The sequence below is a fragment of the Balaenoptera physalus genome (assembly GCF_965194825.1).
Source record: "Balaenoptera physalus genome assembly, chromosome: 4".
Taxonomy (NCBI): domain Eukaryota; kingdom Metazoa; phylum Chordata; class Mammalia; order Artiodactyla; family Balaenopteridae; genus Balaenoptera; species Balaenoptera physalus.
The window spans coordinates 145,326,037-145,352,390 of record NC_138891.1 but is presented as its reverse complement, the minus strand read 5'-3'; the positions used below and the strand labels follow the sequence as shown (position 1 = coordinate 145,352,390).

Genomic DNA, 26,354 nt, shown 5'->3' with positions numbered 1-26,354 from the left:
TGATATCATATGCTATTTGTCTTTCTTTGTCTGACTTACTTCACTTCGTATAGTAATTTTGTAGGTCCTTCCATGTTGCTGCAAATGGCATTATTTCATTCCTTTTTTATGGCTGAGTAGTGTTCCACTGTATATATGTACCACATCTTCTTTATCCATTCCTCTGTTGATGGACACTTAGGTTGCTTCCATGTCTTGGCTATTGTGAATAGTGCTGTTATGAACACTGGGGTGCATGTATCTTTTCGAATTAGAGTTTTCATCTTAGAGTCTATCTTCTTCTTTTTTTTTTTTATAATTAATGTGTTTTGTTTTTGTTTTTAAATTTTTATTTATTTATTTATTTATTTATTTATGGCTGTGTTGGGTCTTCGTTTCTGTGCGAGGGCTTTCTCCAGTTGCGGCAAGCGGGGGCCACTCTTCATCACGGTGCGCGGGCCTCTCACTATCACGGCCTCTCTTGTTGTGGAGCACAGGCTCCAGACACGCAGGCTCAGTAATGGTGGCTCACGGGCCTAGTTGCTCCGCGGCATGTGGCATCTTCCCAGACCAGAGCTCGAACCCGTGTCCCCTGCATTGGCAGGCAGACTCTCAACCAGTGCGCCACCAGGGAAGCCCTTCTTCTTTTTTTTGATATTTATTTATTTATTTATTTGGCTGCACTGGGTCTTAGTTGCAGCACGCATGTAGGATCTAGTTCCCTGACCAGGGATCAAACCCAGGCCCCCTCTATTGGGAGCGCAGAGTCTTAACCACTGGACCACCAGGGAAGTCTGAGTCTATCTTCTTGGTATTTTCTCCCTTAGTTTTTACACTCAGTGTCCTTACGCTGAGATACACATTCTTCTATTCCTTTTATCATTTTATTTCCTAAACCTGGGTTTACGGGTCCCATGGTTTGAAGGGGGCACTGCCATGGCACGTGGCTTCCCGGGAACCTGCTGTGCCTGGTGCCTTTGAGGCCGGAGTGCCACTGCTCGCTTCCCTTCCCCCGGCCACCGGCCCGAGGGCCAGGGTCACACCGACTCTGTCCCCGAAGCTTCTGGATGCGTTTTACAGGCCAGTGCACAGCTCACTGCTGCCTTACCTCTTCCTTTCCTAAGCTCCCTGGCGACTGCCATACAAGCTCTCTTCCAGATGACCCATTTTATTGCTTTTTCCAAAGAAATGATTTTCAATGTCTTTATCAATTTTAGCTTTTCTGTTTGTTTTTGGATTCATCGACTTTTTCTGTTGTCTGTGTATTTCCCACCTCCCTTCCCTTATTTCCTGAGCTTTGTGGCTCTTTCTCTCACGTCTGAACTTTCCGTCCTGCACGTTTATCATCATTCCCTTCCGTCAGGCAGAAAAGCATTTAGGGCCTCGGGCTTCTCTCTCCATCGGGGACCCGTTGAACAGAGAAAGTTGTGCTGTCTCTTTTCTGAAGTGTCTGTACATATAAATTTGATTTCCTCTTGGACTTAAGGGATATTGGGCAGAATGTTTTAAAGGTTCTAATTAATATGTGTGTGTTGGGGTGGTATCTCATTTTATTCCATTTGGTCAGAAACTGTGGCCCTTAAAATTTCTGCCATCAGCCTTCACGGGTGGTGAACGGAGCAGTGATGAACATGTGCAGTGGATTCTCCTGGGACCGAGAATGTGTGGGTTCAGAGAATACGGGGGTGGCCTCCTCTTCAATCCCCTCTGCCCTGGTCTTCTGATCTGTCTGGAAACTCCGTGACCTGGGGCGGGGGGGAGGGGTTCCAGCCCCCACTGGAATCCGCTTCTGTCCGATTCTTTTTTGTCTTTACATAAAGCAGAAACGACCACACCCTAACTTTGTCTTTTGGTTTAAAAAGGTTGATGCCTATTTTAGATCCATTGTCAACACAGGCCTTTTTCTACATGAAACAGCCTTGAATCCTCAGCTCCTGGCGTGAATACCGCACCCCTGCCTTCCCCTCTTTTAACCTTTTCCTGACAGCATCTCTGTTCCTTGCCACTTGCTGGCCATGCCTCTTGGAAACCAGCACCAGGTGGTTTATGGTCTGACCTTGAACGGTCAAGGGCAGGCCCTGATGCCAAGTCCTGACGGTCGGTGAGTCCTGGGGCCCCACAGGGCCTTGTCTAAGGGTCTGCACTTTGGCAAACCTTTCACCTTTGACAGCAAGCCTGATCCGACAGCAGCTTACCCTGCCTCCGACGTGGGGCCTCCCTCTGCCTCTGAAACTTTTCTTTCTTTTTTGATGTTTCCTCTTTCTCTTCTTTTACCAAATAGGCACTATGGGCTTTTGTGGAGTGCGTGGGATTTGGAAGGAATATATCCTATTTTTCTTCTGATGTCCCCTGACGGACCCCGACGCTCAGGGCTCTATCCGTCGTGAAGGGTGACCCTCAGGGTGCCCGGGGTCCGCGGGGATGCGCCGCTTCCTGCCGTTGCACTCGGTCGCGCCAGCAACCCCCCCCCCCGGGCAGGGTCAAGCTCAAGGGTAGCTCTGACGCAAAGTCCTCACAGGCCCGTGGGGCCTTGGGTCTCTCAAGCCACCTCGACTTGGGGTTTTGCACCTTGAGCCCTGGGGCGGGGCCGCCCTTAGATCTGGGCAGAGTGCAGCCTGGGGGCCGTCGGAGTGGCAGGGAGGGTGCCGCAGGTCTGGCTTCGGGTGGCCCGGCTGGAGCCCGCGCCCTCCTCCCTGCTCTCGGACCAGCTGTCCCAGCCGAGTCGGGGCCTCACATTCACGAGGGCGGTCCGAGCCTGCCCTCCCCCAGAGCGGGACCAGGCCCGCAAGCCCTTCCAGGCACGCAGAGGGAGCCGAGGCAGAGTATGCCGCTGGGGCAGCCGGGGACCCGGGCACGGGCACTGCCCTGCGCCGTCCAGGGGGCCGGGCCCCGGGACGACACCCAGAGGAGGCCTTGGTCTGTGAGGCCCCGCCATGCTGGTTGCGGCATCGGGGCCTCTGATGGCCAGTCCTGGCTGCCGGGCGCGTCCACTGGGACCCCTGCCCGGGGCCGAGAGGAGGGCTGGCTGCAGGCTCCGCGCTCCGAGCTCCCAGAGCCACCGCGTGTGCGGGCGTCCTGCCCCCGAGGGGCCGTGGGCACTGGGGCTGGGGCGGAGCCGGTCGCGGGGGGAGTCCAGTGCTTAAGGGGGAAGAGAGACCGGCAACGCCCCTCCTGTGGACGGGACCTGTGGCCTGTGGGTCTTCTTGCCATAACCAAGGCGCTCTCCCCACCGCGTGGGCGGGTGCGCCCGCTGTGAGCGGCACCGGGTCCGCATCCTGCTGCCGCCGGGGTCTCGGTTTCCGCAGGCGAGGACCGGGGTTTGCCTGCTGGTGGCTGTGACTGTTTGGGGTCCGTGGCCACAGGAAAGGGCATCGAGCTGCTTTTGGAGGGCCTTCCCCACCCCTGGCAGGACTGGTCCCCCCGCCGGCTACGTGCACAGCTGGGGCGCCTGGGGCGGGGGCTCCCCGACCTCTACTGGGAGCAGCCTCTGCCCCCGAAGTGGGGTGCTGTCCTGAGGCCGACAGGGCCCGGCGGCGCCCAGGTCAGCCGGGGGGGTCAGCGAGCACGCGTGGGTCTCACGGGGCGTCCGGCTGCGGAACGGTAGGGGGCCCAGGGGTCTCTGGGGCAACACGGGGCTTTCACAAGTGGGTGGGCGTGGAGTAAACCGAAAGCACCTTCCCAGCTCCCGCTCTGTGACCCCGGAAGCCAGAGCAGGGCGTAAGTTCTGCTTTTGACCCGAACAGGAAAGAAAAGGGAAGGGGTCTGTTCTGTCTTGACACTTCTAGCTCCTGATTATAATCTTGGTGGGGACCGGGGTGCGGGGTCACCCCCAAAAAGACCGGAGAGTGGGGCTGGGCGGGGCCTCTAAGCACTGGGTCCCCCCATGGGGCCCCCTGGGATCCTCCTCCACCCCAGAGCCCCTGGTACACGTGCAGGGGTTACGGGAGAGCAGAGGCGAGGGCAGGACCCACCTCCAGGTGCACCCGGAGCCCACAGGCCACGGCAGAGGCCGCCACGGCAGGGGCCACATGGTCTTCCGCACAAGTGGCCCTTGGGTTGGAGCATGTGCCGGCCCGGATTTGGGGCCCTGAGTGCACCGTGCTGGCCCAGCGCTGTCAAGCAGTGTGCTGGGGGAGGGGCTGGCGTCTGAAGGCAGTCAGGGTGAGCCTTGATCTCGGTTTCCGATAAAGCACTCCCCTTCCTGCCTCTGGTTTGTTGGCTCCTCAGCACCCGCTCCGCTCTCCTGGCGTCAGATTAAAAGGCAGCAGCCCTACGGGTTCTCAGACGTGGGGGCTCGCGGGCCCACGAAGCTCTGCCACGCCTCCCGGGAGCTGGCCTGGAGGAGGGTTGGGCCCAGCCTGGGTCCCTCGGGGCACTTCCGGGGGAGGGTGGAGCTGCCCTGCCGGTCCCTGCGCAGTGGGTTTGAAGGTGCTGCTTCCACCTCCAAGACCCGGAGCCCCAGCGCCAGGCCTCCAGCCCCGCCCCATGCTCTTGCCTCTGGGAGCATCAGGACCAGCCGGTGATGGCCCAGCGCCCTGTCCACGCCTCACCCCAGACCCAGCAGGTGTGGACTAAGAAGAGCAAAATAATGGTCGCCTAGAGCTCGTGGCCTCGGGCAGCAGGTGACGGCTCTGCGGGCCCTTCTGTGGTCAAACAGCCCAAGTTCGTGTGCCTGACGCACAGTGAGGCCAAACAAACCGAAACATCGGAGTTTGGAGCAGAGAAAGGTTTATTGCAGGGCCGAGCAAGGAGACGGGTGGCTCAGGCCCAGAAAACCCCGAGCTCCCCATAGGGTTTCGGCAAAGCGTTTTTAAAGGCCAGGTGAGGGAGAGGGGTCGCAGGGTATGCGATCAGCTCGTGCACAGTTCTTTGACTGGCTGATGGTGAGGTAACAAGGCGGGGTCACAGAGGTTCACATTATCAATCCTTAGGCTCCAGTAGGTCTGGGGGCTACATGTTCATGGTCATTGTGCAATTAACTTCTTCCATTTGGTAGGGGTTTTAGCATCTGTAAAACAGCTTAGGATATGTGCATCAGATACCGTTATCTAGGTACTTCAAGGAGGAGCTAAAGATTCTGTGACTGCCGTATGGCTGATTTACTGCTTGAATTCTTACCAGTTCTCCTGGCCCAACTGCTACTTTTGTCACAACGTGTTCACATCCTTTCAATCGTTAATTCTCCAGCCAGGCTTTTGTGACTCAGGGGAGGCCTGGGAGACTAAGCTTTTCTACAGACAAGAGGCAGGAAGAGGATATGGGGGGAGGGGTCTGTCCCAGGCAGGCCCCAGATGTCCTGCCCGATTACACTTCCTCGCGCAGCGGGCAGCTGGCACGGTCCTGGCGCCGGTAGGTGCTCAGAGTTGGCTTCTCTTCCAAGTCCTGGTTCAGCCTCCTCCCAGGAGGCCTGGGCCGGCCGAGTCTCTGCTCCAAGCTCAGCTCAATTCACCGAGGACTCGGGGCCACGAAGGCCACGCGGGGCCCTGACCCGGAGCGCGCAGCGCCTTGGGCGCCCGTGTGTGCGCACACGCGTGGTGAGTGTGTACGTGTGCGTGTGAGCACGTGTGCGTGTGTCACTGCCAGGAGGCCCACTCCCTGCTGGTCCTCGGAGGCTGGGGGCTCAGCGGTGCGGGGCGCACGCAGCCCCACTCAGGCCTCCTGCCCGCTGGCCCGCACAGCCCCGCTGAGGGGCTCGGGGAGACTGCCCCGTGCTGGCTGCGCCCCAGCGCAGAGCACCCCTCGGCAGCAGGCACGGCCCGCCCAGCTCTGCAGGCATCTCTACGCCCCAAGTCTGGGGCCCCAGGCCCTGTCACCGCCCCTGTCCCTCCACAGGACATGCTGCACCAGCGCCCCCTGCTGCTGCCCCTGGTGGGCCTGCTTGCCCTCCGGTCCGGTGAGTGCCGCGGGGGGAGCTCCTCATGGGAGGAATGGGACCCGCCCTGGCACCCTCCTGCCCCGGCACCCTCCTGCCCCGAAGTCCCCTGGTGGAGGCTTAGGAAGGGCCCTGCCCTGCCGTCCTCCTCCATTCCCCCGCCCACCGTGGGGCCCACCCTCCTGGAGGCCGCTTCCCCTGGGGCCCTGGTTTCCTCCCTCCCTCCCGCTGCCACTTCTTCTCCACCACCCCCATTCACACCCCCGGTCCCTGGAGGGCCTGCTGCCTCTGTGGGGGTCTACGCCCACCAGCCTGTCTCCTCTCCCCCAGTCCTGTCCCAGGAGTGCACCAAGTACAAGGTCAGCACCTGCCGGGACTGCATCGAGTCAGGGCCCGGCTGCGCCTGGTGCCAGAAGCTGGTAAGAGCCTCACTGAATGCCGTCAGCCACCCTGAGGGTCCTCACGCCTGGCCTGCCCTTCCCCACTTCCCTCCTCCTGGGCTGGACCCCCTTCTCTGCCCCTGCAACTGCTGGCCTCCAGGAGCTTCACCACTCTGCTTTCTAGTGGGGCAGGAGCAGCCCAGGGACACAGTGCTGTCAGAGAGACAGACAGGCAGACACAGCATGTCCCCAGGCAGCCTGGCAGAAGCAGATCTGAGAGTGAAACCGCTGGCTCTGGACAGGTGCAGCCCGAGCCCCAGAGGCAGGAGCCCTGGCCAGAGACAAGGCAGAGGTGCTTGCAGCAGGAAGGCAGCTGCTGCCACCCGCCCGTGTGCCCCGCTGTCCGCTCCCGGAACACGGAGGACTGGGGAAGTTCCCTGCTGGAAACCTAACTCTCTGCTGTCCTTAGTGACTTCATGTTTTACTTGTGAGACCCTCTGGGAAGAAAGGCAAAGGCCCAAGACGGCCAGGACTTGGGGTAGCTCCACCTCCTCCTGGGGAGGACCCCTTCCCTAGGGACCCCCAGATCCTGACCACGCCCTCCTCACGGGGGTCCCTGAGGTTCTGACACCACAGGTCTGTTTGGAAACACACACATGCACACATTTTTTTTTTCTCAGTTGTTTGAGGGTAGGTTGCAGACACAAACCCCTTTGTCCCTTAATATTTCCAGGGACTTTCCCGAGAACAAGGCACTCACAAAACCACAGTGCATTTATCAAAGATTGGAAACTTAACATGGTACTTTACGCTGATCAAGTTTACACACCTTGTGCAAATTTTGCCAGTTGTTCCAATAATGTCTTTGATATCATCCCCCCCTCCCCTCCACTCCGCACCTACCCCACTGATCAATATTATAATCCAGGGCCACACATTGCATTCAAATGTCTCTTTATCTCCTGCAATCTGGAACATTCGTCAGCTTTGTCTTTCACATCCTTGACATTTCTGAGGAGTTCAGGACAGCAGTTTTGCAGAATGCCCATCATATGGGTTTGTCTGGCATGCCCTCTGATTCAGCCCAGGGTGGGCGTTTTGGCAGGAACCCCATGCAGGGCTCCTGTTGTCACTTCGTCCTGATACTGGGGATGCAGCCTGGACCACGCAGCTGAGGTGGCGTCTGCCAGGCTCTCCACCATGACGTCACTATTTCCCTTTTGCAATAGTAAGTAAGTTGTGGAGAGATACTCCGAGGCCAGGAAATACTCTGCTTCCCATCAGGCTTACACCCACTAACTTGAGCATCCGTTGGTGTTGGGTGCCTGAATCAGTTCTCACTGGGATGGTTGCAAAATGGTGACATTCCTGTTCATTACTCCTTCTAATGGCTTCTAATGTAAGGAGGAATTTTTCCTTCCCCCAATCTCCCTCTCTCTGTCTCTCTCATCGGTGTGGACCCATAGATGTTTATTTTATTCAGTAGCTTATAAGCTATCACTTTCATTTTGTCATTTTGAAGCTCAAATTGTTCCCCGTTTGGCCTTTGGGAGCCCCCAGGCTGGCCCTGTGTCCTGTCAGCACGCCCCAGCATCACTTCCTGAGCTCTCTTACTCTTTGGGATCAGCAGAGCTCCAGGCCCGTCTGCACTTTCCTGGCCCCCACTGGGGACTCAGACATTTCTCTGAGGGTTCCTGGTTCCCCTTCATGAGAAGCCAGGCTCCCAACATCCGCAATATATTTCCCCATTTTCTTAATCCTACGAGTCACAGAAAGTGGTTACAGAGCTGCTACCCACACCACTGCAGGGGGGAAATCGGGTGTGGTCTGTGTTGTCTCCTCTTGTTGGGGTGCGGTCATAGTCCCGGCTTAAAAAGTCCCTCCTCAGTTTGAATTTCTCCCTTCCCTTTCCTGAGTTTATCATATGCATTTGAAATGCAGTCAGGTTCAATTGTTTCCGAGTGGATTCCATTTTAGGGGTTTCTTCCGTCTCCATTCCTGTTAATTTTCTTTCCCAAGTACTTAAAGCATTGATAGGGTTCCAAAAGCGAGGACAGTTCAGAGGCAGCTCAGGAAGCACCGCCCCTCGGCTGGCCCCGCCCCTCGGCTGGCCCCGCCCCGGCACTGGGCACGCCCCCTGCACCTGCCTGGTCTCCTACCGCGGTTGCTCTTCCGAGCCTCCTTTTGTCGGAGGAAGCCGAGGGCAGGACCCTCTGAATGCGGCCGCTTCTCTCTCCCTGCCATGTCCACCTCCAGGGGGCCTTCGTGGGGGCACAGTGGTCACGAGGGAAGACCCAGGACCCCCACGCTCCCCTCCGGCCTGTTTCCTTCTGAACTGCCTGGCCCAGAGCCCTGGCCTGTATTCCAGGTCCGCGTGGTGCCTGAGGGCTAACACGTGGGCCAAGAGGGGGCGCTCGCGTCCCCTTGGGAGGGAACCACTCCCTCCTTCGTCGGGTGCTGCTGACGCTGCCCAAGGGTCTGAACACCCTGGGCCAGATGCTCCGCGGGCCGCGGAGAGTCCCCGTGGCTCCACCTGGGGCTGGAGACGTTGGTTCCTGAGTCGCCTCTGCCCGCTCCCGGGCTTTCCTGGGATGCGGAGCCTCGTGAAGAGGCCCTCTGGAGGCCGCCCAGCCCCTGCCTCGTCCCGCTCCCACCGGGACTCCTGACCTGAATCCGGTGCAGATGAGGGGGTCAGCTTCGCACAGCACCCACAGTGTGGGCTCCCATCTTTTCTCTGCCCCTGACCCCTGACCCCTGACCCCTGACTCCCCCAGAACTTCACGGGGCAGGGGGAGCCTGACTCCACTCGCTGTGACACGCGGGAGCAGCTGCTGTCAAAGGGCTGCCCGACGGATGACATCGTGGACCCCAGGAGCCACGCCATGACCCAGGAGGACCAGGTGGGGGGCCAGAAGCAGCTGTCCCCGCAGAAAGTGACGCTCTACCTGAGACCAGGTAGGCTTGGCCTCGGCTGGGGGTGAGCCAGCCCCTGATGGCCGTGTACCCATGTGTCCAGGTCAGACAGCCAGGTGGGTTGGGTGAGGCCCTGGGACTGCTGGGGACCAGTCTGAGCTCTTCTCTCTGCCCTGGGGAGGATGCCCCCAAGAGCCCCGTCCGCGGCTGGCGCCCAGTCTCTCTTTCAGCCCTGAGTTCTGTGTCCTTTTTAAAAGGGAGAACAAGCCATCTGGAAAGCACTCATTTGTCCCACTCTCAGAAGGCCAGGTACTCTTGGCAAAGCAAAGGCTCTGACAAGTCCTGCAGCCAAGGAACCCTAGTAACCAGATAAATCAGTGTTGCCCACCTGACTTGACCACGGACCCAGGTTCAGGACATAGCTCCCTGTTAACGCTCCGAGAAACGCCCTTCAGGAAGGCGGCATGGTGGAGCAGCAAGGGGGTGTGGCGGACGGGCCTGGGCAGGGCTGGGGCGGCCACACGTGGGAGCTGATGCTGGAAGGTGGGCCAGGCAGAGGGGACTCGACTCGGAGCTCGATTTCTCACGTCTTTGTCCAGCGCCAGCTGTGTGCTAGGCACCGTCCTGGGAGCTGGGGACACAGGCTATTCGTATTGACAGATAGACAAGTAATTACAGGTACAGGTGGTGATTAAGATGATGAAGAGCTGAAGCCAGCGGGATGTGATTGAGGAAGGGGGATATCCCCAGGATGGCCAGGGAGCCCTTTCCGGGCAGATGGATTTGCTTGCTGGCTGGTGGTAGAGAAGGCCTTGCCGGGGAGATCGAGGGAGATCCAGGTGGATCTCAATTTCAACAATGCCAGATAAACAACGAACACTTTTCAGTATCTCTGTACCCAAATAGTCTTCTATTTGGGAATGCGCTCTTTATCTGAAATTCGAATCCGAGTAGGCGCCCTGCATCTTACCCGCAGGCCTCAGAGAGTGGGGAAGTCATGAGGGTCCTGAGGCCTGCAGGGGGCACCGGTGCCCCTGAGCCCCGCTAGATGAGGTGGCGTGCCTTCACTCTCCCGCGATTCCCAAATCCTGCAGGTCAGGCGGCTGTGTTCAACGTGACTTTCCAGCGGGCCAAGGGCTACCCCATCGACCTGTACTACCTGATGGACCTCTCCTACTCCATGCTCGACGACCTCATCAACGTCAAGAAGCTGGGGGGCGACCTGCTCCGGGCCCTCAACGAGATCACCGAGTCCGGCCGCATCGGTGAGCTGCCCGCTCCCTCCTCCCCTGAGCCCCGGCCAGCCTGCTGCCTGCACGCCCCCCAGGCCCCCACCCTGGGCACCTCTGTGCCCTTGTGTCCCGAGGGCAGGGCACCAGGGCTCCAGACCTAGTGTCCCTGGGTGCAACCCCCCAAGTGCCACCTTGCTTCCTCCCCCCACCCCGGCATGAGGTGGGGAAGCCGGGGCTCACGGCCCGCCCGACCCCTAGGCTTCGGCTCCTTCGTGGACAAGACGGTGCTCCCCTTCGTCAACACGCACCCCGAGAAGCTGCGGAACCCGTGCCCCAACAAGGAGAAGGAGTGCCAGGCCCCGTTCGCCTTTAGGCACGTGCTGAAACTCACCGACAACTCCAACCAGTTCCAGACAGAGGTCGGGAAGCAGCTGATCTCGGGAAACCTGGACGCCCCCGAGGGCGGGCTGGACGCCATGATGCAGGTCGCCGCGTGCCCGGTGAGGCCCCTGCCTGCCCTGATTTCTCCAGACCTGGGGGCCTCCGTCACGACACCACAGATTCCACTATTAGCTTGCGACCCTGTGCAAATCTTTTGAAGCCTAAATGCAAGGAAATTATCCTGTCAAGCAAGACCCCTGAGCCACCTAACCCTGGCGGGTCCTGCAGTAGAATCACCCCCACTTCCAGTGCCCCTCAAGGAGCAGAGGGTGTCCTGGCCAGGCTCCCCGACAGTTATGTGGCTTTAGTGTCAGTGCCGGCCGTCGCCTGCCCCCTGCTGACCCCTCGCCACGTGGTCCTGTCCGCTGCTGTATTGTGATGGGTTGCAACACATCGACCCGTGTATAGCCGCGCAGTCCTGCCACCTTCACAGAGCGGACCCCAGTCCCCGAGCCTCTCTGGTCCCTGGGTGCACCATCCTGCATCGCAGACACACATTTTCATTTCTGTGTGAGGTCACGGTTCATGACGCGCATGTGCCCTGGCTCTGTCACCCCCTCATCACGGTGTCCGTGGGTTCCTCCCTCTGTGTTTGCAGTGCTTTTCCCTGAGATAAACATTTCTAAGTATTTTTTCTTCTTTGGGAGTATCCCCTTAGGAGGTGGTCCCAGGTGTGAGCTGATTGGGCCACCGAGTATGCAAATGTAAACATGCATTCCTGTCCCTTCGGTGTCCCACACGTTCACCTGGGCATCTGGGAGGTTGTCGCCCCACAGACACTTCTCGGGCTCCCCTGGGCGCTGGGTCCTGTCTCTGGTCCTCCTGCTCCCCAGAAAACCCAGGAGTGGGGGGCACACAGCCCTGAGGCCGACACGGCAAGCCCTGCTTTGGCTCCTCCAGTCTGTGGGTCCCCGCTGGGGAAGCTGAGGCAGGTCACCCTGCCCTCTCCTTGTCAGGAGGAAATCGGCTGGCGCAACGTCACCAGGCTGCTGGTGTTTGCCACAGATGATGGCTTCCACTTTGCGGGAGACGGGAAGTTGGGTGCCATCCTGACTCCCAACGATGGCCGCTGCCACCTGGAGGACAACATGTACAAAAGCAGCAACGAATTCGTGAGTGCGGTGTCTTGGGTGGGGGGAGTGGGGAGGTAGGCTCACTCCCAGCCCGGGGTCCAGAGGGGTGGGGAGGGGCCCTCGCTCTGGGGGAAGCACTTTAATGGCACCAAGAGGTCAGAATTCTCTGGTCCAGGGCTGCTGTGAAATGATGCTCGGCACCCTGGCATCGTAAACCCCAGGCACTGCAGAGGACTTTAGAGATGTGACCCTTGCGGTCCTCCACCTGCAGCCTGCAGACTCGAGGTGGGTGTTGGTGGCAGCTCTCAGGGGCCCACCGACTGGGACAGGACAGATGTGACATCTGAGGCTCCGGTGAGCCTCTGCCTGAAATTGCACACGTCATGCGGTTGTGAAAATAGGTGCCACTGTGCTGGGGGCAGCGTCTGGGATGCCGCCCCCAGGAGAAGTCAGAGGCGCCTCCCCCGCGCCCCACAGTGTGGACACCGCCAAATGCCGCTCACTCTTCTCCACTTTGAGTGTCTGGGAGCGGTTACTTGCCACTGGATTTCTTTTTTAGTGCATTGATCAGGAAGCACTTCGCAGCTTTTAATATTTTCTTGAGGGTATTTCAATATTGTCAGTTTCCCTCCTAATCCCATTATCTTACGCGTTTGCGAACATCATTGGGAGTGGCCCTATCACAGCACGAGGCAGGCGCCCTGGGCCGTCACTTCTGCCGACAGGAGCAGACAGGCAGCCTGGATGGCTTGTCCCCAGCCCTTGGGAGCCATCTGACCGGGGGTCCCCTCTCTAGGACTACCCGTCGGTGGGCCAGCTGGCGCACAAACTGGCAGAAAGCAACATCCAGCCCATCTTTGCTGTGACCAAGAGAATGGTGAAAACGTACGAGGTAAGCGGGCTTGAGCAATCTGGCAGGACAAGGTGTTGCAACTGAATGGTGACAAAATCCAGGGTGACCACAGCCCGAGTTCTGCTTCCGTGCTGGGTGCGTGGGCTGTGACCACGCGGGCGGCCCGAGCTTCGGGGAGTGAGCCCTGCTGCTGAGGGGCTGAGGCCTCGTTAGGCCACATGACGCTGACAAGTCCTTGCACTTCAGTCATCGTGGTTTTGCCTCAACGAAACCCTTTGGGTCTGCAGACCCCATCCGTCATGTCAGGGAAAGTGTCTTGTTTTGTGTCCACATACGTTTGCACGTCAACACTGTTCACGCAGTATAAGGTGTACACAGGAGGGTTCTGGAACCCCCAGAGCACAGCTCAGTGTCGCGAGGAAAACACCCCCATAACCAGCAGGCGCCCGGGCCCCCCAGCAGCTGTGACAGCACCTCCTTCCCGGCTCAGGAGACCGGGGTCTGTCCTGACTTTTCTGAATTGCTGTTCTTACTAAATTTTTCTGTGGCATGGAATTCTCGTGGGGAATTTTCTTTTGTCTTAGAGCGTTTTTCATCCCTCCTCCCTTCTCCCAGTCACTGTGGGGCTGTTTTGCTTGCTGTGCTTTCATCTGCCGGGCTCAGCGTGGTGGCCTCTGGCTGCGATGGGCTGGGAGCGCCTCCTGGCCCCTCTCCTTCCCTGAGTCCCGGTCCCCTGCCTGCTGAGGCCCGTGGCCTGCTGTGCCTGTGTGGGGCGTTTGCCAGCGGGGCCAGCCGCGCCTGCCATCAGCGTTCCCGGACCCCAGACTGGGGACAGGTTGCAGGGGATGCCGAGGGAGGAGGGGCAGGTGTCCGGAAGACCCCCGGGGGCTGGCAGCGGGAGCTGGCCCAGCCACAAGGACAGCAGGGCTGGTGGCCGGGTGCCGCTGAGAGAGCACCCGCCCACGTGAGCCGCCCGAGCGCCGGCAAGTCAGGGCCTCGCAGCCGCCGTGTCCCCAGCCGTGTTACGGGACGTAACATCTCCTCGTCGCCAGGAGGTGGCGGGTCCCAGTAATTTGCTATTAGGAGCAGGAGTCGTGTCCCAGAAGGCAGTGTGCTGATGGGGTAGAAGCTGGAGACGGGAGACTCGGACCCCAGACCCTGCTCCCCGACAGCAAGGACAAGGCCCTGGGCAGGTCACAGGCCTTTCTGAGCCTTAGCTTCCTGACCCCATTCCCGGGGCTCCTAGGGAGGGGGGTCGAGGAGGCCCGCGTCTGTATGGGCAGCTTACGCTGGACCCTCCTCAGTACGTGTTTCTGCACCGAATGGAGAGCAGGTGGCCAGGAGGGCTCTCCGAGCCCTGGCGGGGTCCCGAGGCTGAGGAGGAGGGGAGAGGGGGGCAGAGGCCGGAGGTGGGGTGGCCAGGCTGTGTGTCCTCGTGAGCTTTGTGGAGGAGACTGGACTCCATTCTGGGGCGTCACAGCAGGGCTTTGTGGCAGGGACGTGACCCACCCTTGGTTCTGCAAGATAAAGTGATGGTGCAATTTCCCGTGAAAGATGGGCTAAGCTAAGGGTGGCAGGGGACACAGATGTTCCCTGGAGGCTGCCCCAGGCTTGTCTGCATGACCCCGGGCTCCGGCCTGCCCACCCCAGAGGTGCCGCTGGACCAGCCGGCCCCGCCTGCCAGAGCCAATTGTCACAATGTTGTTTAACACAGCCATTATGAAAGTTAAATTATGTCAACTCACACGCTCAGAACACATCGCTTCCTGATTTTACGCCACATTTCATGATTACCTGTGCCCTTGGGTTGTTTGTACCTATCACATCTGCGTGATGGGGGGGGCATCTTTTTTTTTTTTAATAGACTTATTTATTTATTTATTTTATTTATTTGGCTGCGGCAGATCTTGAGGCATGTGGGATCTTTCGTTGCAGCGTGGGCTCTCTAGTTGTGGCGTGCGGGCTTAGTTGCCCCGCGGCATGTGGGATCTTAGTTCCCCGACCAGGGAGTGAACCCGTGTCCCCTGCATCGGAAAGCGGATTCTTAACCACTGGACCACCAGGGAAGCCCTCGGGGTGGCATCTGACCACGGCGAGGCACATCTTCCCAGCTCTGCCTTCAGTGCTGGGACATCAACCAGGGCGGAGTACTTCTCCCGAGGAAATCGGCAAACGCTGCAATTCAGGGTGTTTTTCTTCCTGAGAGCCAGTGGTTAAACGTTTGCCTGCACAACACTTGACCACGTGCTGTCTTAACTAAATACAGTAAGAAATTGGGTGCAGGGTTGTCTGAGCCATCTCACAAGCAGGAAGGAAACCCTCTGGGATGTTATTACAAAACTAGGTGGATGCTGAGGTGTCCTGGTACCAGGGTTCTGGCCACGCCCACCTGTCTTCTTCCCTGACAGAAGCTCACGGAGATCATCCCCAAGTCTGCAGTCGGGGAGCTGTCAGACGATTCCAGCAACGTAGTCCAGCTTATTAAGAAAGCCTACAACGTAAGTGCCCCCTGGGTAGTCAGCCAAGATGCCGCCCCACTGTGGGCCAACAGGAGGATGGTCTGGAGAGGAGAGCCCCTGCGTTCTTGGGCCGTCCTCAGGCACTTCCCCAGGGCAGCTGTCCTCCTCGTTGATGGTGTGGTAGGTGCCACCCCAGGCCCCGCATGCCTTCCCTGGGGCACGAGCATCAGGCCCTCTTCCAGCCAAAGGGCCTGCTGGCCTCGCGAGCACAGCTCGCTGGGAGCACCTGGTAAGCACTGATGGCACTGCGTTGAGTCAGAGCCCCACCGGGGCAGCTCCGTTTGCTGCTCGTACCCTCTTGGAGCCCTAGGCACCCCCACCCCGAGCAGGCCCTCCCAAACTCCAGATGCTGCCCATGGGGGGCTCTGTCTTTGCACCAATGATGCCAGCTTCAGCGAGGGGCTCATTCACCTCTCTGTGTCTCTCTATCTCTGTTTCTTGGCTCATTCACCTCTCTGTGTCTCTCTATCTCTGTTTCTCTGTCTCTCTTCCTGTCTGACGGTCTGTCTCGCTCTCTCTCGTTCACTTAGGCAGTTTTTCCAGCTCCCACCCTGTGCCAGGCACTGGGGTTTCAGTGGTGGGTGGACGGTCGAGCTCCCGTTCTTGCAGGGCTATGACCTGTCTTCCACTGGCCTGTGTTGGGGGGCGTGGCACGGGTAACCCTGCCACCAGCGGCATGGGGTGCAGGACCCGGCACCCGTGGAGCTCTCAGTGGACACACGGGTGGAGGGAGGGGGATGAGAGGCGTGGCAGCCGTCGGCTGGGAAGGGGCGGGAAGGGCCGGGGACAGCGGGGTGGGCCTGATGGCGATGCTCTTTGCCCACAGAAACTGTCCTCCAGAGTCTTTCTGGATCACAACACCCTCCCTGACACCCTGAAAGTCACCTACGACTCCTTGTGCAGTAACGGGGTATTGAAGGTGGACCAGCCCAGAGGGGACTGCGACGGCGTCCAGATCAACGTGCCGGTGAGGCTCCCTCCCGGCCTCTGGAAGGGGCTCCCCCAGGGACAGCGAGGGAGGGTGCATCCCAGCACACGGCTTCACAGGGACCAGCAAGAGGCGGGGTCCAGTCCACCGCGGGTCCAGTTCCTTCCCTTGAAAATCCACACACACTGTTCGCGGCCTGGTGTACACCGACCGCCACGAGGACGGCAGCGCCCCCTGGGGGCAGATGCTGGGTACAGCGCCACCCGCCTAAGAAGGGCGTTCCTTGTACACGGGGCATCTGCTTTGGTTTGATTTTCTTGATTTTTGTGTTTTTGTTTTTTGACAAAGACATTAAAGCAGGGGCCACACAAATGATTATAAACAGGCACTGAGTTATTTCCCTGATATTTTAAATTTGTCGTGACCAGAACAATTAAACTTTTCCTTTCTCCAGCTGTGAGTTAATATTCAGCAAAATACTTGCTTTTATTTCTAAACGACATCGGAATTCTTTCAACTCTGTGACTTACTAAATGTGTGTGACTTTTTAGTGAAACGTATCCCCCTCATACTGGGTGATCCATACAGGAATTTATTCAGTCTTGTGACTGACTGATTACTTCCCTGATGTTTCTGCTCTGTCTTAACGTACGGGTTGGAGATTCACTTACATTGATTTGCAGTGAGGCTTGCCGTGGACAAGCCAGTGCTCCCTGAAGTTCAGTGCTGGCTGAGCAGCAGTGCTGTGTGAGTGGCAGGGACTTTGCCCTGCCCGCTCGGTTCCCCTTGGGCATTCGGGGTCAGAATACAACCCCACATGCAGAACCTAGGACTTCCTGTGCGATTTTGGCATCTTAGCCTCCAGGCTTCAGGACAAAATACATGGAGAAAATATACATCATTTACAAAGTCACTCTAAAATTCTTTAAAAGGGATGTGAGATTAAAAGTATTCTAAAGACATCCCTGCCCAAGTCCAGGCCACCAGAGGATGGTGGGTGGGGGAGCTGGGGGAGGGGTGGGGGGCATGGTCCAGCATCTCTGACTCTGAGTTTCCAACTCTCATCCTCTCTTCCCTCATCTCCCCTCCCAAGTCCTGGAGCCACCTGGAGTGTCCATATCCTTCCCTCCCCCCCACCGACATGCACTCCCCCGGGGGCCCAGCAGGGGCGGTCCCCTCCATGCTTGGGAGCCCAGGACGCTGGCCCTCACCCTGCTAGGCCATGCCCTTGTCCACGCTGCCCAGGGAGGAGATGGGAGCAGGGTTGTGTGCCCGGTGTCCAGTGTTCACTTGAGCCCTGCTTTCCCACTACAGATCACCTTCCAGGTGAAGGTCACAGCTACAGAGTGCATCCAGGAGCAGTCATTCGTCATCCGGGCGCTGGGCTTCACGGACACGGTGACTGTGCGGGTCCTCCCCCAGTGCAAGTGCCGGTGCCGGGACGCGAGCCGGGACCACAGCCTCTGCGGCGGCAGGGGCTCCATGGAGTGCGGAGTCTGCAGGTGAGGCCGCGGCCCCGCCCCCCGCGCAGGCGCCCCGCAGCAGAGCCGGCGCGGGAGGGCCCTGACCTCACATCCTCCTGCAGGTGCGACGCCGGCTACATGGGGAAGAACTGCGAGTGCCAGACGCAGGGCCGGAGCAGCCAGGAGCTGGAGGGAAGCTGCCGAAAGGACAACAGCTCCATCATCTGCTCGGGGCTGGGGGACTGCATCTGCGGGCAGTGCGTGTGCCACACGAGCGATGTGCCCAACAAGAAGATCTACGGCCAGTTCTGCGAGTGTGACAACGTCAACTGCGAGCGCTACGACGGCCAAGTCTGCGGGGGCGAGAGTGAGCGCGGGAGACAGACCAACCGGCGGAGCCTCAGCCGCCCCTGGGGCGGGGGTGGGGGTGGGAGCTCGGGCGGGGCTGAGTCTGCGGGGGCCCCTGTCTTCCAGAGCGAGGGCTCTGCTTCTGCGGCACCTGCAGGTGCCAGGACGGCCACGAGGGCTCGGCGTGCCAGTGCCTCAAGTCTACGAAGGGCTGCCTCAACCTGGATGGCGTCGAGTGCAGCGGCCGCGGCCGGTGCCGCTGCAACGTGTGCCAGTGCGACCCCGGCTACCAGCCACCCCTGTGCCTCGAGTGCCCGGGCTGCCCCGCGCCCTGCGCCCGCTACGCGTGAGTGTCCCACCGCCCCGCCGGCCTCGCGCCTCCGCGGCCCGGGAGAACCGCCGTCCAGCCGGACCCGGGGCGCGGGGCGCTGGGGACGGCCCTCCCCCGACTGCCCTGCACGGCCCCGCAGCTCCGGGTGGCCCGGGCCCCGCGCCGCGCGGACACCCGGGGCCCCGCGCCCCCGCCCCTCCTGCCCGCGGTCACGCCGCTTCTCGCCCGCAGCAACTGCGCCGAGTGTCTGAAGTTCGACCAGGGCCCCTTCGCCAAGAACTGCAGCGCGGCGTGCGGGGAGACGAACCTGCTGCCCAAGCCACTGCCCGGCCGCACGTGCAAGGAGCGCGACTCCGAGGGCTGCTGGATGACCTACACCCTGTTTCAGCGCGAGGGGCGGGACAGATACGACGTGCACGTGAACGACACGCGCGGTGAGCCCAGGCGGGTGGGCTCAGGACCGGGTCCCCGCGCCGCTCAGCCTGCCCGCCGTGCGCCCTGCTCCGGGGCGGCCGGCTGACCCGCAGGGGCGCTGCCCGGAGCGCTGGCGCTGAGCGCGGCCTGGAGCGCAAGCCCCGAGAGCCGGCCGGGGGGACCATGGGGACCATGGGGGCCGCCGGACCCACATCCGGCCCTGGCCCTGCAGGGGCCCGCGGAGCCGGAGCCGGAGCCGGCTTCCCCAGGTGCCGCTGCCCGCCCGCCGCCCGGCTCGCCGGGGACCCAGAGGCTGACTCTGTCTTCATAGGTTCCCGGGACACGGGGTGGGGACACAGGAACCGGTTCCCAGGGGCCAAGACGCCGGCGGGGCGTGTCTCAGAGGTCAGGAGGTCTCTCTGAGGAGGACACTTGCAGCTGAGACCAGGGGATGAGGGGGTGAGAGGTGCTGGGCTGGGCTCTTACTGGGCCTCTGTGAGTCCGGGGGCGGCGGCGGGGGCGGGGTGGGAGGGGTTGGGCTTATGTCTCTTCCCAGACACACCGGGAGGCTGCCAGCCCGCTTTCAGAGGAGTGAGCTGCGCTTTCACAGGCCGGGCGCAGACCCGGGAAGGGCCACTGCCCAGTCCGGGCACTGAGCAGGGCTGGGTTGGGGTCCTGGGGGCGGCGTGGGCAGAGCCTGCCCTTGGATGCAGCTCTGGGCGGGATCAGCAGGGAGGGCAACAAGTGGGGACGGAGGGTGGGTCAGTGTCGAGGAGGTAGGTTGAGCGTGTGGGACGCGGGGACTTAGAGTAACACACTCACGGGGGGATGGGCTTGAGGGTTACATCAGCAGCACGCCGCGCCGTGTGGACATGCCAGCTCTCGGTACCGCCGCCCCTTTACTGCTCAGAGAGGCTGCGGGGATGGGGCACAGGCTGCGAGGCCGGCCTCTCGGGTGACCGCAGCAGACGCGGGACAGCAGCCCACCCCGGGGTCCTTGCAGGACTGAGACCTGCTCCCAGCTCCCCCTCCCCACGACAGGACCCCCAGGAAGGCAGGTAGGGCCCGAGCCCTTTGTCTGTTACCAGGGCGGCAGAGCCCAGGCTGCTGGTGCAGACAGCTCTCCCCGGGCGTTTTAACAGGCAGGTGTGGGGTCAGGTCTGGTTTTGTGCGGCGCTGGCTAAGTTGTTCCACTTCTGTGAGGACGGGGAGGCCCCCTGGAGAGGCCAGGATGATGCGGTGGGTGGGTGGGGGGTGCCCGCAAACCCCAGTGCCCACAAGCCGGGCACACAGGGGCTCACACTGAACATTGTGTCTTGGTCAGGGGCCGCGCGGGCGTGCTGAGGGGGAGTCCAGAGCCTCCCCTCCCCCAAGCTCAGGAGGAGGCTGGGTGCAGCCCCTCGGGCACTGGGACCCCACCCCCCTCCCTCCCAAGGCTGCTGCCATTGGTTCCCCTGGGAGCGCCTTGACGAGGAGAGTGCCCACCCCTCAGCTCTGATCCAGCGTGGGTTGGGTTAGGTCCCGGTGATTGGGTCATTGGCTGTCCAGGTGGGAGGCCAGTGTCTGGCCCTGGTTCCTCACTGGCCACCTCGGCCCCCTTTCCTTCTCCATGAACAAAGCGCCTCTCAATTTCATTTGGAACCACAGGGCCTGGCCTTGTGCCCAGCTCTGCACCCTCCCTGGCTGGGGGCCGGGGCCGGGGCCGGGGCCGGTTTGCTCACTACCTGTCGCTGAGAGCCAGCAGCGGGACCCCGTCACCGTGCAGGGATGGGGCGGGCCTGACGCCCCCACGTGTGTGCCTCCTTGCCTTAGAGTGCACGAAGGGCCCCAACGTCGCCGCCATCGTGGGGAGCACCGTGGCAGGAGTCGTGCTCGTCGGCATCCTCCTGCTGGGCATCTGGAAGGTCCTGACCCATGTAAGTGACCTCAGGGAGTACAAGCGCTTCGAGAAGGAGAAGCTCAAGTCCCAGTGGAATAACGTGAGTGGCCCCGGGCCCCCGCGAAGGCGCACCTCCCGCCCTCTGCGCCGAGGGCATGCCCACGGGAGTGTGAGCCTGCCTCACCCCACCCTCACGGCTCGTCCCCAGAGCCCAGCGCCTTCCTCCCTGTGCTGACAAGTCACGCTTGCTTTTCTCACCAGGATAACCCCCTTTTCAAGAGCGCCACCACGACAGTCATGAACCCTAAGTTTGCTGAGAGTTAGGGCCGCTTGGTGAAGACAGGGCCTCTTGCACCGCCCAGGTGGGAGCAGCCCACGCCACGTCCCCTCCAGCAGGCCGACCGTGACCCCGTCGCCCGGTGGACTTGGCTGACGACACTTGGCAACTTCACCACTAACTGAAAATCCACCGTTTTTCCTGCCCCTAGAATGACAGCTGCGGCCAGATAATTCTAGGAACTCATCAGAAGGGCCAGCCTCCCCCTTCTGATATGAGTGACTTTTGATAGCAACTTGAAGAAGGAATTGCTCGTATCCTGTAAGGTTAGACATGTGTTGTCCTTTGTAAAAATTAGCACAGCAGTCTGATGAAAGGTGGTACAGATTTATTTATATGTGAACTTCTCAGCGTGTAAAATTACATCCCATTGATCATGCTGCCCCCAATCACGTGTACAGAAAAAATTAATAACCCTTCCGCAGGGGCTTCCCTGGGAGCCGGGCTCTGTGCCCCACCTCCACTGCCCTTCACACACTCCGAGGGTCCGTGTAGACTTTGGGCCGCGGCTCAGGGTTCTCTTTTTCTCCTTCCTCACCTGTTGGCCGTGCAAGCCCCTCTCTGTCCCTGCCCGGCCCCACCTCCTAGGCAGCTTTCAGAAGACAGGGGGCAGCCCCAGCAAAGGGGGTCCCCCTGCAGAGCTTGAATGGGGCCGAGGCAAGATGGGAAAGCGGGCGTCTGTCACGCTCTTGGCTGTCTACACCCGCTCTTGGGTAATGAGTGGAAGAGAGTTTAAATAAGTGTGTTTCTCACGGGCTGTTTCCTGGGGTGACCTGGAGGTCAAGGTGATCCAGTGTGATGGTAGTAGGTGGCAGGTCTCAGCGTGATCACCTAGCCGTGTGTGTGTCCGCCAATCTCTGCAGGCTCCATGTGGGTCAGGGTCCGGGTGTGGCCCGTGAGGGCCCGTCAGGGTGGGGCGGTCCTGGGTCCCCAAGGAAAGGGCTCTATTCCGGTATGTTAACATCCTCTGCAGCCCTGCCAATGCTGGCTCTTTCCTCATGTTACACAGACCTGAGAGAAGCAGATGGATGTGAGTACGGGGTGAATATCTGTGAATATTTATTCACGTGCATAGACATAGTTTCAGGTGATATTTGCCCTTATTTTTTTCCGTAAAATGTATAATTTTTTATTAAAACCCCAGCATAACTCTTTATTAAAAGAACATCAGTTCAGGGACTTCCCTGGCAGTTCAGTGGTTAAGAGTCTGCACTTGCACTTACAGAGTACTGCTCATGCCCTCTCTGTGCAGAGAACAGTGGGCAAAAGCAGAGACCCTCACTGCCCTCCCGGAGGTACACAGAGGGTAGCCTCACAGCCAGTGTAAAATGATAAACGATGCCCGCTGAGACGGAAAAGCACGTGGTCCAGGATTGAGAGCAAGGTTTAAAGAAATAAAAGTGACCACCTCACCCACTACACTCCCGCAGCTGATAACTTTCACTGCTGCTTGTTTCCCTGCAGGGGGGAAGCTCTGCCCTCCCTGCTCGAGCCCACTCACAGCTGCTTGGACGTCAGCACCCTGTCCTGTCTCGTCCTGTGTCGCCTCATCCCTTCCGTCCAAGGAAGTCTGGTGCCCTCCCCCAAACGGCCCCTTCCTCCGGGGTCCCCTGCGTGCAGTCCCCGTGCGCTTCCTGTGCATCCGCGTCCACAGACACCTACTGATCATTTTCCCTCTGTTACAACCGGGGTGCAGTTCCCTCCTGATGCCCCTTGGTCCCCAAAACTCCAGCTAGACGAGTGCCCTTCTTCCTCCGGCAGCACAAGCCCGTGGACCAGAAAAAACGTCCCGAGCCGCGCCCTCCAGCTGAGGCGGTGTCCTCATTCACCTTCTCAATTAGGGTCACAATCCTACGTCACTCATCATGGGCCCATCACCTGATGGGCATTTGTTTCTAGACTGTGGGTGCATTTCAACAGGGTAAAACAAAACCCATTTCGCGGGTTGGTTTTACCCTTTTTTAATGCAACCTCCATCGTGCACCGTCCTGTGCTTCGGCAGTGTCTCCTCCTTAGCCAGGTCCATCCCAGCGCCCACACCACCTGTGTGGGAACCCGGACGCTGCTAAGGCCCCGGGTCAGCTGGGCCCTCCCCCTCCCTCAGCCCTTCCTCCCTGGGGGGTTCGTGCTGTGAACAACTCTGAGCTCCCACACGGGCAGGTTGTGACCTGCGGCAGGTGGCACACACCAGACTGGGGGTGGGGTGGGGCAGGCGGTGGTATCGGAATGACGTGGGAGCACCGTTTACAGCCAGGCCCCAGTGACCAGCTATCCGGGGGTGGCCTGGAATGTCCCTTTTTTTTTGGGGGGGGCCACGCCTGTAGCTTGCAGGATCTTAGTTCCCCAACCAGGGATGAGCCCGTGGAAGCGTGGAGTCCTAACCACTGCACCACCAGGGAGTTCCCAAGGGATGTCATGGTTTTAACCCTCAAAGTCCCTTACCCCAGGAAACCCTGAAGTCTGGGCAAGTTTGGACGGTGGGCCATCTCCCGTATGTGTGTTTTTCCCACACAACCAAGCAATTAACTCAGTTCTCTGAGGACACTGACCAGAGCCCCCCAAATTTAACTCCATTCTGACACTGTCTACCTGGAGATCTCACAGATTAAGGGCTCGGTCCCACAAGACCACCCCCCGTCCCTTGCCCATCCCAGGTTGTCATCTGTGCTTCTGACGGACCACCTATAGATCAGAGATTTGGTTCACTTGCAAGAGGGGCTCACAGAACTGGGAAACAGTTTACTCACTAGATTACCGGTTTATTTTTGTAATAAATGAACAGCCAGATGAAGAGGTGCACAGGGCAGGGGATGGGGAAGGGGCACAGGGCCCCCAAGCCCTCTGAGCCCACTCTCCCCCCAACTGGAAGCTCCCTGAACACCGTGCTTCTGGGTTTCTCTGGAAGTTCCATTATGCAGGCGTAGGCATGGTTGATCAAATCACTCCAGCCCCTCTCCCCTCCCTGAAGGTGGGGATGCAGAGGGGACTGAAAGTTCCCCAGGCAACCAACCCCCGTCCACTGCTGCTTTCCAAAGGTCACCACACGAACAAACTCAGATATGCTTGAAAGGGGATTGATATGAATAACAAAGACACTCCTGTATCACTCATTACTTGGGAAATTCCAAGGGTTTTAGGAGCTCTGTGCCTTGAACAGATGAAGACCAAATATATATTTCTTAACAGTATCACACCACCCTCTGGGCCCCCAGCAGACCTGCGAATGGGCACATCTGGAGGGCATCTGGCTTTGAGTCCCCTACTTTTAAATTCTAACTGCTGAGGGCCTTTTACTGTATGGGACCTGGGACCCTCCACCTGGGCAGGTGACGAACTAGAATAGGGGGTGCCCTATCATTGCCCTTCCAGAGCAGCACTTCCCAGCTCAGGGTCTCAGCAGCCTGTGCCTGGGGAGCTTTAAACAACACCTCGCCCACCAAGTTCTGACTTCCTTGCTGGTGTGTGCATGCGTGTGTGTGTGTGTGTGTGTGTGTGTGTGTGTCTGAGAGCGCTGGCATTGCCACTTTTAAATGGACTTCAGGTGGTGTCCCCTGAGGTTGAGACCCCGCTGGCCCAGAACCATGCTTCTCAAAGGCCGGTTCAGATAGCAGGCTCAGCTTCACCAGGACATTTGTTAGATGCGGATGCTGGGCCTGGCCCCCGACCTGCTGAATGAGAGGCTCTGGGACAGGCTTGAGTTTCACAGTTGAGTTTTGCCAAGTCCTCCAGGTGATTCTGATACACTCTATAGTCTGTGTATAGTTAGGTGAAGCAAGCAGATGGAGGTCTAATTCTGGACATAAGGGTGCCTCTGTGCATGGGGGCTGCAGGTGCTGTGGGTGCAGGGGGTGATGCCCCCTCAGGAGGAGGCTCAGGGGGAGCTCCCCTCCCGCCCCCCTCCGCCCCCGCCCCCCCTGCACAAGTATTGGGCTTCCCAGGAAATCAGAGGCCTGCATGCAGGGAGAGACCAGATACCAACTCCGCCTGCCTTGCACCCTCTTGGGCAGGGCCAGGGCTGGCTGGTACCCCGAGGAGGGCTACAGAAACATGAAGAATAGATTCAGTTGCCCTCAGTCCATTTCCTGTTTTTGTGACATCTTCCGGCTAGTTTTCAAATAATCCTCTTGAAACTTTTCCGCCTTGTCCCAGTGGGACTGAGACCCCAAGAAGGAGAGTGGTCCCCCAGGGTGAACCCCTGTGTTCAAGTCCACCCTGCCTCTCACTGGCTGCATGACCTTGAAAGAGTTACGTTTTCTGTCTTGTCAAAGTGCAGGTGAAGGGGTCACAAGAGCCCCTTTCCCCGTCCCTCAGAGGAAGTGCCTTGAGGACCATGACTGCCCGCGTGGGAGGGGGCAGGTCGCAGAGTTTTCTGTGTCTCATTCCAGGGCAATTCCCTGGGCCCCGAGAGGTCCAACCTGGCAGGGACCAGGGAGCCCTTCCCAATTGCAGCCCCCCCTTGGAGCCATCCTCATACCCTGGGTGCATGCACGGTCCGTCCCATCTCTTAACCCAACCACAGAAAATGGGCTCTGGCCTGTCGGCACAGCCCTCTGCTTCTGTCCATACCTCCCGCTGCCCCAGAGCCCCACTGCCCCCCGGCCTGAGAGCACCCACAGACCTTTCCAGATCCCTCCGAGGCACCTCCAAAGTCTGAGGCCCTCAAGTGCACCCTTTGTCCTCAGCTGAGCTGCAAATGAGCTCTCCGCAGTGTTAATGATCACGGTGGTTAAAATGTGACCGGCCCAGGTAGAAGCTTCGATCTTTTTACACAGCCTTTCTGGAAGTAATTCTTTAACTTACTAAAGAATGTACTAGCGATGATGAAAAAAATCAGATGGCACACTCAACCACCAAATAAAAACAGCTCAGGTGAAAAGGCCCAAACTGTGTGATTCCCATATGCACAGTCAAGGGGCGGGGGCCCTGGAATTCCAGAACCAGCCGGGCCCAGGCCTCAGCCCACCGTGGCCGGTCTACCCCCGGACAGCCCTGTCCATGGTGCTGCCGTTGGGCACTCCTCCTAAGTTAACACCACGAACTGTATCAAATCTCATCCCTTAACCACTGTTCTGGAAAAACCATACATTCTTTTTTAATTCCAGATTGCAAACAGAATAATCATTCTGTTTCTCCGAGAAGTCGCTGTATTTCATATTTCTCATCCTGTGCGGTTTTGGGTCTTTCTTATCAGCTTGAAGCTCTATGACAATCAAATGTGTCAAGTTAAATAATGCTGTCCCGTCCTCCCCCTTTTCAAACAGGGACTTGGGCTCTAGTTACTGAGTATTTTTTGAATTTCCTCATTGTCCCACAGCTCAGTTGTATTTTAAAATGCCATTGCTGATGGTACTGTTGGAGGTGCAGTAGCGTTCAGTGTGTCTTGGCTAATGTT

The 26,354-nt window shown here is 59.2% G+C and overlaps 1 protein-coding gene across 4 annotated transcripts in view; it reads left to right on the top strand.

Annotated features, from left to right (window-relative positions):
• Positions 1 to 22,160, top strand: part of ITGB2 (integrin subunit beta 2) — a 35,375-nt gene extending 13,215 nt beyond the window's left edge. For 3 of the 4 annotated variants that reach the window (XM_082460712.1, XM_082460711.1, XM_082460710.1), the window contains 15 exons: positions 5,812 to 5,872; positions 6,182 to 6,270; positions 9,006 to 9,186; positions 10,239 to 10,409; positions 10,635 to 10,876; positions 11,774 to 11,929; positions 12,687 to 12,782; positions 15,152 to 15,241; positions 16,089 to 16,229; positions 17,505 to 17,692; positions 17,776 to 18,020; positions 18,128 to 18,347; positions 18,564 to 18,766; positions 20,559 to 20,725; positions 20,887 to 22,160. In XM_082460712.1, the coding sequence (XP_082316838.1) occupies positions 5,815 to 5,872; positions 6,182 to 6,270; positions 9,006 to 9,186; positions 10,239 to 10,409; positions 10,635 to 10,876; positions 11,774 to 11,929; positions 12,687 to 12,782; positions 15,152 to 15,241; positions 16,089 to 16,229; positions 17,505 to 17,692; positions 17,776 to 18,020; positions 18,128 to 18,347; positions 18,564 to 18,766; positions 20,559 to 20,725; positions 20,887 to 20,949 (2,310 nt within the window). In that variant the 5' untranslated portion in view covers positions 5,812 to 5,814 and the 3' untranslated portion in view covers positions 20,950 to 22,160. Of the gene's footprint in view, positions 1 to 650; positions 2,081 to 5,811; positions 5,873 to 6,181; positions 6,271 to 9,005; positions 9,187 to 10,238; positions 10,410 to 10,634; positions 10,877 to 11,773; positions 11,930 to 12,686; positions 12,783 to 15,151; positions 15,242 to 16,088; positions 16,230 to 17,504; positions 17,693 to 17,775; positions 18,021 to 18,127; positions 18,348 to 18,563; positions 18,767 to 20,558; positions 20,726 to 20,886 lie in introns of those variants that run through there. The other variant, XM_082460713.1, reaches the window with a different exon arrangement.
• Positions 22,161 to 26,354: the final 4,194 nt, after the last annotated feature.